The 19,412-nt window shown below is 32.8% G+C and overlaps 1 protein-coding gene across 1 annotated transcript in view; it reads left to right on the top strand.

Moving 5' to 3' along the window:
* Window positions 1-18,914, top strand: part of LOC133184298 (thymus-specific serine protease-like) — a 29,425-nt gene extending 10,511 nt beyond the window's left edge. Inside the window, exons 7-11 of the mRNA XM_061319307.1 lie at window positions 12,936-13,199; window positions 14,420-14,567; window positions 16,887-17,069; window positions 17,454-17,602; window positions 18,537-18,914. Coding sequence (XP_061175291.1) covers window positions 12,936-13,199; window positions 14,420-14,567; window positions 16,887-17,069; window positions 17,454-17,602; window positions 18,537-18,578 — 786 coding nt within the window. The 3' untranslated portion in view covers window positions 18,579-18,914. The remainder of the gene's footprint in view (window positions 1-12,935; window positions 13,200-14,419; window positions 14,568-16,886; window positions 17,070-17,453; window positions 17,603-18,536) is intronic.
* The last annotated feature ends 498 nt before the right edge of the window (window positions 18,915-19,412 follow it).

Here is a 19,412-nt window from a genome sequence, read left to right as displayed (position 1 = left end):
AATTACATTATATCTAATATCTTAGTTGAAAATAGATACACAGTTACTCTTGTTAACTTATATGGCCCAAATAAAGATGATTCTCATTTCTACTCTGAAATAGGAAATTTGATTGAAGATATTGAATCAGATTTTGTCATTATGTGTGGTGATTGGAATGTTGTTCAGGATTTTCAACTAGATTGTTATAATTACATCAGAGAAAACAATTTAAAAAATAGAGAAGAAATTGAAAAACTTAAGAATAAATTTAATTTAATAGATCCTTGGAGGATAAATAATCCCGATTCTAAAATGTACACATGGAATCGAAGGAACCCATTGAAGCAGGCGCGACTTGATTTTTTTCTCATCTCTGAGGAGTTAATGTCAATAGTAGAAGAAGTTAAAATTTTGCCTGGGTACAAAACAGATCATTCTATAATAGAAATTGAGCTCATAATTAATGATTTCCATCGAGGTAAGGGATTTTGGCGTTTCAACAATTCTCTTTTGAGAAATAAGGATTATGTTTCAAATGTAAAACAAGTAATCAAGGAGACACTGTCAGAATATAAAGGCCCAGATTCTAATACCAGTACTGATTCAAGTTTAACAATTCCTGATGATTTGTTCCTTGATATATTGCTAATGAAAATAAGAAGCATGACCCTGTATTATTCAGCTAAAAAAGTTAAGGAAAGAAATAATAGAAAACAAGAACTACAAACTCAAATAAAAGTTGTATTGGAGTTGTACAATGCATATCACTTAGAAATATATTCAAATATGCTTAATCACCTACAGATTGAACTAGAAGAAATAAGAAAATATGAACTAAATGGATTACTATTAAGGAGTAGGTGTAAGTGGATTGAGGATGGTGAGAAACCCACTAAATATTTCCTGGGTCTTGAAAAAAGGAATTATGTCAATAAAAATATAAATAGATTAATTAATAGCCAAGGCAAAATTATTAATAAACAAAATGAGATTTTGGAAGAGGTTGCAAATTTTTACAAATCACTCTATAGTAATAAAGAGCAATCATTAGAAGATGTAAACCTAAATGATGTAATACATGACTATGATATTAGAAAGGTATCCTCAGAAGCTCAAAAGAAATTAGAATTGGACATAACTAAACAGGAAATACTTGATACATTAAAAAACTTTAAAAATGATAAATCACCAGGTACAGATGGTTTTACTGCTGAGTTTTTTAAATTCTTCTGGGCAGACATTGGTACACTGCTTCTAAAGTCTTTCAAACATAGTTTAAAGTCCGGTCGACTATCAGCTACCCAAAGACAAGGAATTATTTCAATTCTGCCTAAAGGGAATAAACCTAGAGAGTATTTAAAAAATTGGAGACCAATTTCACTTTTGAATATCACTTATAAATTATTATCTGGTGTATTAGCAAGTCGTATTAAACCAATTTTGTCAGAAATAATTCATGAGAATCAAAAAGGCTTTCTTGCAGGACGGTACATTGGTGAAAATTCCAGACTCCTCTATGATATTATACATTATTGTAATGAAAACAATAAACCTGGAATAGTCCTCCTCATTGACTTTGAAAAGGCTTTTGATTCGGTCTCATGGAAATTTATTTTTAAAGTCTTAGATTTTTTCAATTTTGGTGATTTTTTTATAAAGTGTATTAAATTTCTTTTTCAAGATGCCAGATTGTGTGTAATACAGAATGGCATTTTTTCTGAATTCTTCAATATAGGTAGAGGATGCAGACAAGGTGATCCAATTTCTCCATATTTATTTCTCCTTTGTGCTGAGATAATGGGTATAATGATAAGGAATAATTCGTTAATCAGGGGCATTACTACAGTGAGTAAGGAATTTAAATTGCTTCAATATGCAGATGATACAGTATTGCTACTAGATGGTTCCAAAAACTCTTTAAAATCAGCTCTCTCTCTTGTTGATCAATTCTCAAAGTTTTCTGGACTAAAACCTAACTATGAAAAAACACAGTGTATTAAAATAGGATCACTAAGAAACAATTTGAGGTTATCAGATGAATTCAAAAACTTAAACTGGTCTCAAAAACCCTTTACTGTTTTAGGAATAACATATTGTGTAAATCTAGAAAGTAACTCTATGTTGGAATTAAACTTCACACTGAAACTTAAAGAAATAAAAGCACTCATATGTTTATGGTCACGCAGAATGTTATCAACTGCAGGAAGGATTACTGTGGTTAAATCATTGATTCTTCCAAAAATTACACACTTGTTAATTAGTTTACCAACTCCCCCAAAAGAAAAATTGAAAGAAATCGAAAATATTTTTTATCAGTATATATGGAACTTTAAAACTCCAAGAGTTGCAAAGAGTGATATTATTCAAAGCTATGAAAATGGAGGTTTCCAAATGATTTGTCTTGATACTTTTGCTAAAAGTTTGAAAATTACATGGGTTCGCCGCTTTTATGATGATACATGTAAATCCGGCTGGAAACACTTGATAGTTGAAACTTTGCCTAATGCATCACAGATAACAGTTTTTGGACCTTCTTTTTTGCAAAAGCTTATTAAAACCAGTACAAATATTTTTTGGATTGATGTTTTTTCAGCTTTTTTAGAATTAAGAAAGTGTATCGAGACTCACTGTATTTTGAGTCCTGTGTGGTTTAATGAATCAATATGTATTAATAACAAAAGTGTATTTTATAAACAATGGTTTGAAAAAGGTGTTTGTTACATACTAGATTTTTATAATTACACAGGTGAATTAATGTGTTATGAAGAGTTCTGTAATCAGTACAATTTCTATCCACCATTTACCTTGTATTACGGGATTATAAATAGTATAAAGAAACTAGACTTATATTACAATACAGAGTATATTGTTAATAACTTACCTTTTTACCCACAATTTTTGCAAATAATTAAAAAAAGTAAAAAGGGCTCAAAGGATTACTACAATGTATTTTTGAATCAAAGTTGGAAAAAACCTAAATGTGAAATAAAATGGGAAAAAGAGTTTAATCTAGATGTGAACAGTAATTGGTGGAAAACTAAAAATAGTCTTATTTTTAAAGTTACAAATGACATGCAACTTAGATGGTTTCAATACTGCATTATGCACAGAATTCTTGCAACAAACACATTTTTAAACAAGATTGGGATTGTAGAATCAGAATTATGTACTTTTTGTAATGTACATCCAGAATCACTGGGACATTTATTTTGGGAGTGTGAATGTGTAAGTGAGATCTGGGAAAAAATTCAAGATTGGATAAAAGAACTATCTGGAATTGATATTGTAATGAATAAATTGGACATTATTATTGGAAAAGATGATAAGTATTATAACATTACATATCTAATAACATGTATTGTAAAGAAGCACATATACCGAAAAAGATGTTTAAAACAAATTCCTTCATTTGAAGGAGCTAAAAACGAAATTTTGTATTATTATAAATGTGAGAAATATATTTACAAGAAAAACTGTGATATTGAGAAATTTGATAGAAAATGGAACTGTCTACCATTAGAACATGTACTGCATAATTGTTTTGTTTGAGATGAACCCCCTGTTGCTCAAACTACTTATTATTGAAACAATGATTTTTTGTTTTTTTTGGTAAAATTTAGATAATTAAGCTTGCATATATATGTCTTGTATGGCTGAGGTGTGAATGTTGGCTTTTCTTTCCCCTTTTTTTTTTGTATATAAAAAATTCACCTGTCACAAGATGTTTAGTATAGGAACTTTGTCAGATTAGTTTGCAGAATCCAAGGCTCCCCAAACTTGGCTGTAAACTTATTGATCATCATATTCATGTGATGGGGTAATAAAAAAAAAAAAAAAAAAAGTTTCTCAAAATCCGCTTCTTTATACAGCCATACATTGCGCTTGTACGCATGATTAATTTTGTAGTTCAAGGTAAGACACACATAAGTGGCTCTATGGTCGCTAAGATTCGCGCTTACATTTAATTAAGGACATTGGCAAGGTTCCTGGTTATCGTATAGAATATTTCAAGAACTCTTGAGTAGGTTTAAATGTACTAAATAGGCTATATTCTGGATCGTTTAACCTACCAATCCAACCTTCTTTTTTAGATTTTGTGAAATCAATGTTTTTACACTTCTCAATGCATTTCCTATGTAAAATGTTGATAAAAGGGACCTACATAATTTTTCACCATAATATTTTTCCAAAACCCACTTATTTCATACAGTTTTTGTATTATATACATTATTGTATCTTCATTTCCTGTGACTTTTAGAAATTTTGGTTAAAAAATTATATATCGGAACAAGACATGGATATACCGGCACCGATCATTATTTCTGAGTTGCTTCCCTTAACAGCTAAAATTGATCAAGAGACTGGTTGATTGTTTTTATCATGTAGTTGACTTAATTGATTGAAACACATTGTAACAAAAATATTGGCATTGTTTTATTTTTATTTTTTATTCGTAGTTACTAAATGCTGCTTCCTTCACACGACCTAGCTAAGAACTGTTCTCAGTCGGCCTACCTTTCAGCATATGTCACATCTTTGCCCTTCCCAGCATACTGAGCACAACTATCGTAAATGACGACCTATTGGCTCTTTGTCCCTGAATACAATGTACAACAAAGCCATTTCTACTTTTCTTTCTTGCTGTATAGATGATTCTACCCGTTGAAGGAAGTACACGTGTTTTTGTTTACCTCTGTAACATACGCTTTATTGGTTTCCACCGCTTAGAGAATTCTACACGGGAGATCACTCTCAATCACTATTTTATAAGTGAAAAAACCCATGTATTAAACCTTCTTTCTCCGGAAAACCTTGACTTGCCAATGTCCTTAAAGTTCCCGACTCTGTTACGTCTACGCTTTGTGTAGTAAATATTGAGTGTATTCGATTAAGACAACCCGTGTCACACTAGTGTTCAATATGCGCTTGCTTACTAGTGGAACTCTAGAAATCAAAATAAAACATGTCGTGTTGTACAGTGTTTATTTAAATATGGCGGGTAAAACAGCGGGTGTATAAAAACAGATCAAAAACAAAAACCGACAATTGTACCCTGAAAATGTGTATATTCCAGCACTCACTCCGACAACTGTGTTGTAAAAATCAAAGAAAAACTTTTTGAAAATGGACTTGGACTTATCTTTTTTGAACAGGACAAACAAATGACTAATAAACAATTTCTAATTACTAGACAGTATCAAACAAAGAATAACAGATAATTTCATACAAAACCTCATGGCTTTAATTAATTGTTCAACAAAATGTATTTTTTACAGGCATATTGTAGATTATTTAACCTTGCAATATTATTTAAGAAAGTCAATATTTTCTCTTTATAAAAAAAAAAAAAGTAGAATAAAAATATCTTCACATACATGGCAGGGATTTATCAGCCTATTTTGGGAAATGCCATTTTTGGGGAATTGGGAAATAATTATCGGCTTTTTGATGAAATTGGGAAAAATTTAAAATGTTGCTTAAATCATGTATTCAGGTGTAATTCATTTAATATTTCAGCATGAACTCTAATTTGGGCAACCAAACAGACAATTATATATGATCCAACTTCATACAAGATCAATTATGAATAACAGACTAATAAAAGTAAAATTGACTTCAATGAGTATAAAGTGTTTATACAACTTAGGGTAGTACATGTGTGTATGAGATTCCACTTTAGGTCATTACGTATACAGAATCTGTTTCTGGAAAATATAAACCTTCTGCAAGTATATATTTTCTCAAAGTCCTCTTTAATATGTATTAATGCATTGAAAATATTTTTTTCTATTTGAAATAATGCCTACATTCCTTACCATTCACTCGTAGATCAATTGAGTATGTATAATTAACTTAAAAAATCTATATAATTACACAATATCACCATTTTCAGAAAAACGGAGGAAATTCGGATTAAAAGTTGGCGATGTTTTTACAGTGTTTTTAAACATGTGTTATGACTGTAGCTTTGCTAAATGACTTAAATAGATGAAAATTACATACAATCTGACAATTTTCCTTGTGTTTTTCCAAGATAATTAAATATAAAAGCATTGTTCATCAATTGGGAAAAAATACTGCCAAATTGGGAAAAACTGAACTCATTTTCAATTGGGAATGGGGCCGAATTTCGGCCCCTGGGAAGGTACTGATAAATCCCTGCATGGTAACCTTGTAATGGAAACTGAGCGTCATAGAAATATTGTAAAGGAAGAAGATTTTGTGAATTTTGTAAAACCAACATAGAAGGTGAATTTCATTTTGTTTTGATTTGTCCCCTATACAAATTATTGTGAAGTAAATATATTAAGGAAGTCCGATCTTTAGGTTCTGAAAATCAGCTTTAAAGTAATTGAAAATGCTCACTAAAATGTCCCTGATTTCACAGAGTAACGTGAATTTACCAATCAGAATGGTATTTCTTCAAAGTTCATCATTAAAGTTAATCATATTATATAGCTAGATATCACATATCACATTTAATTCATGTCATGTTAATAAGCATTGATATCTAATGCTAGATTAAAGGAAATTCGATTTCTCTAAAAATGAGTTTATTTTTTTTCTTTTATGTGGTATAAATGTCAACGTTTTACAAGACCGTTTCTAAGCCTTCAAAGAACCTTGAATCATATTGAGATGCATAAAATGAAATTTGTTGCACGAAAAAATGTCAATTTCAAGCTTCATTTTGAGACTTTTTAAATAAAATAATAAATTTAAGAGTTATCCTTCCTGGCTGAGGATCGGATATCCTTAAATGTTATTACTGGAAAAATCATCCGCTTTCAAACTACTTCAATTATTGAGTGGCCAAAACTTTTCCGAGCTTTGTAATTTCGGATTTTTTTGCATTTTGCTTTTAAGTTAAGAAATGAAAAAAGTTGTGGTTCATTCTTCGTATGACCTATCGTTATATCCGTATATATGTATTTATTATATGTTACAATTTTTGTTATATTCATCATGTATAGAAGCGCCATATACCACACCATTTTGATTTCTTTGTGTATACTGTAAGAAAATTGTGTAATACTTATGTATTAAGCAAACAAGAATAATACAGATTTGATGACAGATGTGTCAAAAATATTTTAAATATTATACCCCTGTAACTTTTTGCATGGGGTATAATAATTGGACAGAAAAGTACCATAGCTGACATTTTCATTAATCCAGTGTTAGTCATAGGATGTGAGGGACATATACTTGAATAAATTTTTTGTAGATCTAATCTATACCTCAAAAAATTGCGACGCCGGTTGGAAATAAACCTTAAGCTAATGTGATTTAATGGTATTTATGGCCGTGGCTTTTAACTTTGAGTCTTTAGAAATTATGTTCAATATTTTAACTAAATTTACATGTACTTTTAAAAAAAATTACGTATGTATTAATGGTACAATATTATGATTGTGATTAAAAGCTGACAAGGCAATTTCTATATAAGTATAACCTTTATTGTAAACAACAAACCAGCTGGTTCTGGGAATGCGACATCCATATCTATAAGATTATCACATGCACATGTAACTGCCATTGCTCTCACATTGGAGTCTGTTTATTATTTTTATTAACATTTTAAGGCTATGTTTCTTCTTGATATGAAAGTATTTGATGTGTGAACTTCAGAATTAGTCAAACTGAATTATTTAACTAATTAACAGGAGATATCTATGTTACGATTGTAAATCTATAGAAATAATTTTATTGATCAATACACATTGACATTTTTAGAATGATTAATCCAACAATTAGGCATAGTCAAAACAAAAACAAAAAAAAACAAAAAAAAAAAGATAAATTTCTTCTTTTAAAAGAAATAAATTCTGTCAATGATAACACAATAGTAAATTGATGAGTTCATCTGAAAACTAGAAACGGAAAAAAAGATGTCAAAATAATGCTGCTGACTTTTTTCATGGACTTTGTAATTTCTAATACAAACACTGACAAATTTATGCAGAAAAGTTTTCACATTTACATTGCGTCTTCACTTCCCGCCATTTTTTTTCACCTGTCACTCCAGGTAAACTGAGGAGTATACTCGCGTAACACGAGTTGGTCACCCGTGTCGAAGATGTCTTGTTTTATTTACAACTCTAGTAACTCGTGTAACTCGTGTCGCTTAATCGAATATACCCAATGGGTCAATAAGTGTTCAAGAGGAATTCGTGATTCTCGTTGGCTCGCTGATTCTGTTGATAAGATTACAATTGGATATTATATCATATATGATATGTGTGTGAGGAGTGCTTAGAAGATCAACATTTATATAGCCAACAATTATGATTTTGTCAGAAAGCTCACCTATTTTGTCTAAAGACCACGAAAAGTTTCTCCAAAAAGTGGAATCTGCGTGCGGAGGACGGTCGGGTAGACACAACATAAGAAAAGTTGAGAGGTAGGATTATCAATTTCTAACAAGATAGCTTCAATATTGACAGGTTCAAGATCCATTCGTCTATGAGCTCGAATATTGTTACTTGTGTAAATAACGACTCCGCCTCCGAAAGAGTTTCGATCTTTGCGAAAAATACAATTAAAACCGTCTAAATAAATATCACTATTCAAAATGTTGTCGTCGAGATGCGTTTCAGTAAAGCACACAATATCAAATTCATTTACTATGGCTTTAAGTGGGTCAATTTTGTTCCTGAGACTTCGAGTATTTAGGTGTAAAATGTCAAGAACACTGTCATAAATAGGGCCTGGATTTGTTTCTATATCACCAGATATTAACAAAATAAAAGCAAAAAATTGCATGAAAAAAGTTATGTGTATAGACAGAATGTTACCAACATAAAAACTTTTCAACAGACATTTTCGAGTCACTTGTTGGAATAAGTTCAAAATATCACGCAGTGTAAGAAAAACAAAGATTGACGAGCAAGTTACACACCTACACACAAAGTAAAAAGTTCCAATTGCGGCGCGATATTGCTCTATGCTGTTACCCATTGTCTATAATGTCAGTTCTAAGGACATTGAATTTGCCGCAAAACCGAAAATAATGTAAAAAATGTACACGATATGCGTAAGGTCTAAGAGTTGATTTTGTTTGTTTGTAATAAATGTGTTGACAGTTGTAGATATATGAAACAGTAGATGTGTTAAAAACAGAAAATTGGAAACAAATAAACAGCATTTCACATACAAACAGAAAAAATATGAACAAAAACAAAAGAAAATCTACAATACAAATTTGTTTGGGAAGCGACTCATCTACAAGTGAGTTCCCAAACAATACATGACAATATATCAGGATATAAGACAACGTAATGACATGCAACATTCAAAACTGATATAATTATGTACAAGGGTCCGTAATAAGTGAATTATATACTTTAAATTAACTGGGATTGATATAGTTATATCTGTGAATTGCCCACGTATATCTGTAATTGGACTGATGAAATGTTTAATTTTGTGATACAACGGTTGATGGTTGATACATATCTAGGAATTGGCTGTATCGGCGGCTCTTGTGCTGTCCACCGGTTCGTCTTTATTATTTTTTAAAACGTCGGAGAACGAGTTACGTTTGGTTTGATCACTGATAACTGGTTCGCTTGTTTCGTCCGTGTCTGTTTCACAGTCACTGTTCACTTGTTCGTTAGTGTTAAGTGATCTTGTGACCTTATAGTCACTCTTTTGTCATCGTTTGTTTTGACGTAAATTTTGCCGTCTGTGGTCCAGCATCCCTTTATTATCTGGTTTCGCAGCGCCTGTCTAGCTTTGGCATATAGGATTGCACGCTGCTGAATAAGGGCTTCATTGATATAAATTTTGTAACCATTGTCTTGATTTGTGTTGAACCCTTTAAGGTTGGATTTGTTTTTGTAAATTGTAGCTTTGTCATTATACCGTACAAACCGAACTATGATATCCCTCGGTCTATCCTGGCGTGGTGGGCCAAGTCGGAGGTACTGATTGCAAATTTGTGCAGTTTCTCGACACCTACTGGTAGTACTAATTTATTTGTTATGTTTAAAGTGATCTCGTCTGTGTTTTCATTGTCTCTCTCCGGAATTCCGGAAAATTTTAAAAAGGGTTTTCTGGAATATTGTTCCAAATCATCGAGACGAGATTCTAGATCTGTAGTTTTAGCCTTAAGTTCTAAGTTGAAAGACTGATATGGATATATGCGAAATATCCCGAGGAAAATTGGAGTGTCGAGTGAAGTTCTTTAATTGCAAGTTAATTAAGTTTGCTTTTAAATAAAAATATAACTGTCCTACAATACATTGCATTGTAATGCTTGATTGAATGTATAATAAAAACATACTTGGTCAATTTTTATTATTAGGCAAAACAGTGAAAAAAAACTTTCCTGTTTGACTGATGAGTGAATATTTTGAGACTCAAACAAGCGCCGATGACTTTGTAGAACAATCAAAGACGCCTTTCAATACTGCTTAGCAGTACTTGTTTAGTGAGATAAGCTCACACTAAGTCCTTTACACGCGACATTAGCCGTAACCGTTATTTACTCTGACTTTAACACATGGTCATTTGTGAATGTCTTTCTAACGTCTTATATATAGTATACAAGCCTGTTACTCGATAACATTGCTTAAACATTTACATAATATAAAGCAGAAATTAATGATCGTTTTGTCTACGTTGTTCAAAGGGACATAATTTGAGTTATCGAACTTTGAAACAAAACTTACATTATGCAAATTTCCAAAGAAACATTCAATCACAAGGACAAATTGTATATAAAAAGCTGTCTTTGGAGGGTGGATGGTGGGGAATATTTCTAATACATTGATAAGTAAAAATAATTGTACTTGTTTAAATACAAGTAGAATTGCACCATGCTGCACTCTGCTGCAATACAATGCGATACATTGTGATGCCTGCCAAATTGTCTAATCAAAATTAACTTAGTCAATTTTTTTCTTAATTGAATTTAAAACCTGATTGAATACACACACTTTTTTCATTATATGCTTTGAAAAAAGGTTTCAAAAACAGACTAGAGAGCATTTCTTTTATTCTCATATTCTTAAATATTTGTTTTCTTTGATATGAATCAAAATTAACAATCAGTAATTAAGTCGAAGGACTTTCGCTAAGTTATGTGTTACTGTTTTTTGTTTTTGTTTTTGTTTTTTTATCGAGTGAATAGTTTCAGTATGCGCAAAAGATCCAAAAGAAATGAACACTCCTTTTTGACTGATGAGTGGATTTTTTTGTTTGCAAGAGAATTTATACTGTTTACCATAATAAGAATTTAACTGCATTTTATTGCACTGCACTACAATACAATGTCAATTAATAAAATGAAGTCCATTTTTGTTTTACATTATGGTATTGAAAATAAGGTGTAAATTAACATATTTTCTAATATATTTTTGTTTTTAAAAAAGTTTTGAAAAACAGACTGGATAGAATATTTTCATTCACACTTTCTTATTTGAGTGTTCTCTTTCATACGAATCTAAATTAACAAGCTAATTCAGAGAATTTGTGTCCCCCGCTTAGGGAAAAAAGAAGAGCATGTGCAGTTCGGGGGTGGGGGGTCACATCCCCCCCCCCCGATTTGTAGAATTATTAAATGTATACATGTATATTGAAGCAAATAAAAATGCCAATATGGATATAAAGATTTGATTGCTTATTCTTTAACATGTGTATAGAAGATTCTTTTTGATATATAGAATATTTATGACACTGTAATAATGATTTTATGAGTTTGTACACGCCAGACGCCATAACTTTTTCATTTCACATGTTGAGTATCATTTAGTAAATCCAAAAAAAAACATTAAAAAAAGAATCGTCCGGGATTTGAACCCGGGTCTCTCGCTAACTAAGCAAACATCATACCCCTAGACCACGGAGGTACTTAAATATATATCAAATTAAATGCAAACATTAGGTCACATATAATGTTTATATTCACGTTCGATATTGTCAAAATTTTACACAATACAATTAGGTACGAAAGAACACAGTGCATGCCTTATTTTCCAGTGCATCTATAGAAAGAACAGAGAGAAAGAACTTTTCTGAAACTTCAGTTAGGTAGATAAACTTGTAAGACTCATTCCTTAGAGGAAAATTGCTGTCACAGATGTTATATTTTTAATTTGAAAATACATATTGGCGCGCATTGCCAATCAAACACGTCAACTGCGTTTGTTTGTGTTGTGTGTGTCTAGTGTGTATGATGTGACATTGTTTATTTTTGTATGTCCACGTGTTTCCGGTTAGATGACCTAACTTGACTTTACTACTGACTGATGTCCATTTTTATCTCATTAATATGCATGTTTTAATTTCTGCATCTTATATATAATTACAAAACCCGCCAATTCTTGACCCCCTGCACTTTTTACCTTAAATACTGTAGAGGACTGTTTTTGCCATATGTTAGAAGTATTATTTAAAGTATTACTTTATGTAAAATTCCTGGATTCCTGGTAAGCTTTCTGTTTACCTTTATTATAAATATTTATATAAATATATTTTAGACATAAATATATGACAAGTACTCAATTCTACCCGATTCCTACTAAGAAAATTTTAACCAAGAAATTTTGGGCAGTGGATATCAGCCTGGATATAGCTCAATTAGTAGATTACCTGACTAGTGATGCAGGGGTCCTAGGTTTGATTCCCAGTCCAGCCATATATTTTCTTCCCTTCCTTTTACACTAGAATATGATGTGGTCCTGTTTATCATTCGTTTGTCAGTAATTGTCAAAGGAGCGTACACGTTTGCAAATAAGCATGAATCTTATGTTTTATAGTTGGAAAAAATGTTGTGTAAAATAATACTAAAATTCAAAAACCAGCCAGTTTTTGGCCAGTTTTAATGATTATGTACATGCAATATATTGGCTTTGCTTTCATAGCTATTTTTTGCAGTTACAGACAAGTAACCATCCAGAATTAGGTCCGATTCATAAAAGGCAGTCTAAATGCTTTTGTTCTTTTAGTGTACTGCACAAGTAGCTGAGGCCTTCCAGAAAATAGACAGAATGGTCAGTGGCCAACAAACCAAAGGGCTTGCAAAGGATTTCCTGTCCTGTGGGTCACTTTCTGAGCCAAATGACCAGAAGGTCTTTGTCAACATTTTAGCAGCAATTTTTATGGGAATAGTGCAATTCAATAATGAATTCCCTTTTCTGAATATCAAAAATCTCTGTAACATTATGAGAGAGTCAGGAGATTCCTACAGCAATCTTCAAAAAATAAATCAGGTAATATCTAATGATACAAAAAATCTTCACTCGGGTATATATCTGTTTTAGCTTTTTATAGACTTGTTTACTTTACCTGTGTTTTTATTTGAATTTATATATGGCTTAACTCTGATGTAAAATCGGTTTGAAGAAATTATGATAACTCTTTTCTGAGGAGAAATATTTCAAGTTTTGATAATATTAAAATATTAAATAAGTTTTTGTTTTTTAAATGAAAAATTCACCATCTGAACATGGACAGTATTACATTGTATCTTTCTTTGGAATAGTAAAAAAAAAGTCATGGCTGTTTTTATGGAATCTGGATAGGACCACGTAGTTCACTATTATGCCACAGAAGTGTGGATTGATGGCATGATGATGCGGTAACACCATGATGATGCAATGGCGCTATGACGATGACACGATACTGCAATAGAGCGATGACGCAATAAAGCTTGATAATTGTGTGAAGACATGATGGAGTGATAGTGCAATGACATGATGATACTTTGGCAGTCACTCAGACGCAATGGTGAGATAATATGGCACTATGACAATGAAACGATACTAACTATTGTTCCATTGTGCTAATGCACTGTCGTATCATGCTATCACAGCATCATTGCTCCACTGCATCATTGTCATGCACCATTGACCTAAAAGTGGATGCTCAAATGTGCAATGGTGATCAAACTACATAGCCCTATCCAGATTCCATAGTTTGGAGTTGTAAGACTTACATTTTTTGTTTAATTATATGGCAAACTGAATTCCATACCTAAAGCAATTGAGGTACCTTTTAGGCCATTCCAAGTTTTTTTTTTTCTATGTTTAGCGTCCGCCTTGTTTAGCGTGCGCCTTGGTTTTTGACACCTCATATTTGAAAAAACAAAAAAATCAGCAGTCCTTTAAATTGATTATTCTGGTCAAAATCTTTGAATTCTCTCAATTCGCTAAATATTTGTCTACGATATGTCATATAAGATATATTTTAAGCATTTAATACATTGATTTTGCTGAAGAATAGATTTTTCTACAAGAAAAATAGATTAATGAAGTAAAATCCTTTGAATGATGTCATTTTTATGACTATCAAGTCTGTGTTTTATTTTTTGTCCTGTTATAGGTAGGTAAGTTTTTGAAAGATGGGTGGACGCTAGACAGAGAAAAAACTTGAAATGGCCTTATTATGTTTAAAACTGTTTGCTGGATTTGTAAGTACATTTATTTTGCAGATGATGATGAAGTTAACCAATCAGAGTTGTGTTGACAATAGATACTCCAGCTACCTGTCGTACCTGAGAAATCAAACAGTAGACAGACGTGCATTGAAGCTGAGCATAAGACAGTGGATCTGGCAGACCTGCACACAGTTTGGCTATTGTAAGACACTGTTTTTTCCCCGAGTCACTCAGGTGACCTATAACGATTTGTTTCTGCCCATAGACATTCATCACCCATTATTACATTTGAATATTTTCAGCTTCTTCTCTGGAATGACTGAGCCAAGTCCCACCAATTGTGCTTTATATTGCATCTATGGAATAAAGGGGGAAAAAATTGAATTTCATGGTATCTTTCTCTGCCTCCAAGGGGCTTGAGGGACAGGGCCAAAACCATTAAAATTACTGTAGAAGTATTTTTTCTGCGCGGTATTAATTTACGCTATGTACGCGGTCACAAATTTTCCGCGGAAATTTGTCCCATCGTACTTCATATACATATATATTTCATAAAGTGAGAGTCTTGAGAAATCTCCGTAATTTTCAACCCGCGGATTAAACAGAAATAGAGATTCCGCAGAATTATGACCCCGTGGAAAAAAGTATGTTTACAGTAATACAATCTTCAAAAATCTTCCATTTTCCTGGACATCAAGCAGTCAAACTGTTTACATGATATTATACTAAACACAGTAACCGTGCTTTACAAAAATTGTCCCAGGTCCCTGGATGGGCTAAGTTAGTCATATATTGAAAATTCATTTCATATTTGAAAATCTTTTGCGAAATGACATCTAGTGGGCAAACCGATTATTCAACGACAATGAGTGCATAACCTTTACCCATGTACCCAAATTGTAAAATAAATTAATGTGCTTTGGGTCCATACTTAAGGCCCCAGCGTGGGGCTAAGTAGGTCTTTTATGTTGAAAATACATGTATCTTTGAAAATCTTGATGCTTCTAAAATTGTGAAATTTATACCCACCCTCTGACCCCCAAACCGGGGGTTCAAGCCTCAGGGTGAGGCCTAGTTAGTCATATATTGAAAAATACAACTCTTCTTCTTTTCTCAGGAGCATGTTTCAGGCAAACTGTTTGCATGATTACAATGAGTACGTAACATTTTACCAAAATGATGCCTCCTGTATCCAGCATCCAGGCCCAATGATGGGGCTAAGTTAGTCATATATTGAAAATACATTATTTACATCTTTGATTTTTATGCCCCCCGGATCGAAAGATCCCGGGGGTATATTGTTTTTGTCCTGTCTGTCTGTTTGTCTGTTTATCTGTTTGTCTGTCTGTCTGTTGTCAACTTTAACCTTGCCCATAACTTTTGATTGGTTGGAGCTATGACTTTCATATTTCACATGTGTATTCCATGTGTCAAGACCTTTCTTTGGGTACCATCATATTTGACCTTTTGACCTTGACCTTGGAGTTTGACCCACTTTTGCAAAATTTTATGAGACTATAACCTTGGCCATAACTTCTGAACAGTTGGTGCTTGGGTTTTCAAACTTCACATGTGTATTTTTTGTGACAAGGCCTTCCTTTGGATACCAACAACTTTGACCTTTTGACCTTGACCTTGGAGTTTGACCTACTTTTGAAAAACTTTAACCTTGGCCATAACTTTTGAACAGTTGGTGCTTGGGGTTTCAAACTTCACAAGTGTATTCCTTGTGACAAGACCTTCCTCTGGATATCAACCTCTTTGACCCTTTGACCTTGACCTAGGAGTTTGACCTACTTTTGAAAAACTTTAACCTTGGCCATAACGTTTGAACGGTTAGAGCTAGGGCTTTCATACTTCACATATGTAATCCTTGTGACAAGACCTTCCTTTGGATACCAACCACTTTGACCTTTTGACCTTGACCTAGGAGTTTGACCTACTTTTGAAAAACTTTAACCTTGGCCATAACTTTTGATACGTTGGTGCTAGGGCTTTCATTCTTCACATATGTAATCCTTGTGACAAGACTTTCCTTTGGATACCAACCACTTTCACCCTTTGACCTTGACATAGGAGTTTGGCCTACTTTTAAAAAACTTTCACCTTCGCCATAACTTTTGAACAGTTGCAGCTAGGGCTTTCAAATTTAACATTTTTTGTCTTTTGGCCTGGATTTTGACTTGCATTTGAGAAACTTTAACCTTCGCCATAAGCTGCCATACGGGGGCATCAGTGTTTCACAAACACATCTTGTTTAATCTTCATTACTCATTTGTTATTACTAGACTTACATATTGGATAACTATAATAAGCAGCTAGCCTCCTGCAAAAATTTTAAATTCATGTTCCCTGGAACCGGTGATCAGCCCCACCCCCCTCCCCACCACCACCCCACCCCCAAAATTAAATGTACAACATCAGAAAGGCTTTGATATATAGGCAAGTATCCTCAGGTAGGGATTATATCAAAGTTTCTTCAGATCTTGATCAGCTTTAATGATGAAGATTTTTTTTCCAGATATGACTTGTAAAGATGGAACTAGCTGTCCTTTCTCCAGACTTATGACCTTGGAATCACACCTTGCCTTATGTAAAGAGGTGTACAAAATCTCTGAGAACATGGTGCCTAAATTTGTACAGTTCACCAATGACTATTATGGTGCTAATCATCCAAAAGGCACTAGGATTATTTTTGTCAATGGTAATTAATATTAACTTGAGTAATAGACTTCTTGGTTTTTGGTTTATACAATATTTATTTTTCAAAAGGATTTTTTTTACCAGGTAACTGTAATGATATTAGGTAATTCAGTTAGTTACTGTATGTGTACTCAAAAAAATGGGCTTCATATTTTAGCGGCTTTGGTGCAGACAAAGATAGGCTAATTCATGAGTACCCCTAAAAAATTATTTATAAATACAATATACGGCAAGGACATGTGTAGCACTAATTCATGAATACGCCAATAACTCCATACCCAGTGATTGCAAAAAATTTTGAATACGCCAATTTAGTATCTCAAGTTGCCTTATTTTATTTATAGATTCATTAGTCTTTTTTGGTATTTTTTTTTTTTTTTGGTAGGCTCCATAGATCCCTGGCACTTCCTGAGTGTCCTCAAGTCAGACCAGGTCTCTGGAGAGGTTGCTGTCTTCATCAATGGAACTGCCCACTGTGCTGACATGGCAACCCAAAAATCTACAGATCCACAGTCTCTCAAGGAGGCCAGACTTGTAAGTCAGTTCAATGTTTATTCATCAAAGCACATTTCCTATGATAATTATTATCATATAGTAAATCTCTCTGTACAAATAAGACAGCTTTAATTTTTGTAAACAATATGGTCAATGGGCTTTTGTTTCTTTCCTCTTGATCCGATGTTTTACTTAGGAATTTCTATACAATATATATAAGCAGCCTTGTATCCTACAGCTCAAGTAAAAACCATCCTAATTGCGTTTTCAAGAAAGTATAATGTTTTAATTAGGGATGTCAAAATATTATTTTCCTTAGTCTATTATTCTATTGCATTATTCGAACGATAGTCTAATACTAGTATTCGGTACATTTTCTGAAAGTAAAATTTTATTTCAAACTTCACAGGTACATGGCATATTTATAACTCAAACACCTTTTTACTTAAATCTATTTAAAAAGCAACATCAAAATTATTGCAACGTAACATGTGAATAGCATGATTATATGAAATAAATTGAGAAACCTAATTCTCCAAAAGGTATATGATTTCCCTGTCAATCGAACTCATAAATCAGCCTGTACATGCAGTCAATTTTTATTTTAGTAAGCATTAAAAAATTGCCAGCCGATATTTTTATAAGCTTAATATAAAATAAATTGAGTGAGTGGTGGTGGGGGGGGGGGGGTTTAAATCTCACACTATCCACACGTCAGGTGCCTGTGATATTGTTAAACAGTTAGATACTGCTTATTCAATTAATGATTGCTCTGGCTATCAAAATGTCTTTGAACTATTAAAACGTTTAATAGTGGGGCCACAAGAATCATTCTCATATTTTATTTATTCTCAGTAAGAACAAGCAACTCATGTGAGCCTTGTGACTTGTGGGCCTCTTATTTTGGTCTTTGATGTAAATTAACAGCAAACCATACTTTAAAACTTTATCATTTGTTTAATTTTGTTTTTAGGTGATACAGAAAGAGATTGCATCTTGGCTAAAAGAAACTTAGGGATATTCTGCTTTCTGAATTAATTGTCTTTCTTACGGTCCCATCGAATCCCAAATGTGCCAAGATCTGCTTTTAATAATGTATAGTTGAACTTGCAGTTACGTTGAATACTAGGTAACTGTTGAAGTGAGTGTCAAAGTAACTATCCAATCATAATTGAAACAGAGATTAATATCTCATCAAAGTTGCTGTTTTATATGTCCTCCGCTGGGACAGAATACCAATATGAAAATTAATGTTTGAGCATGCTCTCAATATCACATTGAATAAATTATGTAAACTGAGCGATGGAATTAGATGATTATACATTTTTTTGTGTATTGATATGCTTTTAAATGTTTCTTTCTGTTTTTAATTATATATCGTGTACTTTTTTATCCATGTACAGTTAAACTGTTATCTCAAACACCGATATATCAATGTCAAAGTGCATTAATTGGCAGTTCCAACCACTTTTTATCTATGTTTTTCATACTAATTGTTAAGCCATTATTTACACGCCGAATTGTTAACGGATTTTCCCATTATTTCCCGATTATGACAAGGAACACACGGCGGGTGTGATCGGTCGGCAGGGGATGCTCACTAATCCATGGCACCTGATCTCACCTCTGATGTTTTTGGAGGTCCGTGTTTGCTCTGCTCTCGATTTGTATTATTTTAATGGACTTTGAGCTTGAATACTGTTCGTTATCTCCATATTTCATTTTTTTACCCTCATTATCTCATATCCACAGATATTTCGAAGTATATTGGTCCCACCGAGTTTGAGATGATGAGGTTTGATTATATTTACGTCTGGTCTTATGAAATTGGCTCAAATGCTTATCATAC

The sequence above is a fragment of the Saccostrea echinata genome, unplaced genomic scaffold (assembly GCF_033153115.1).
Source record: "Saccostrea echinata isolate AGI-Se365-2 ecotype Australia unplaced genomic scaffold, CSIRO_AGI_Sech_v1 ptg000010l, whole genome shotgun sequence".
Classification (NCBI taxonomy): Eukaryota; Metazoa; Mollusca; class Bivalvia; order Ostreida; family Ostreidae; genus Saccostrea; species Saccostrea echinata.
The sequence above is the reverse complement of the archived record's forward strand: the minus strand, read 5'-3'. Positions and strand labels throughout refer to the sequence as shown.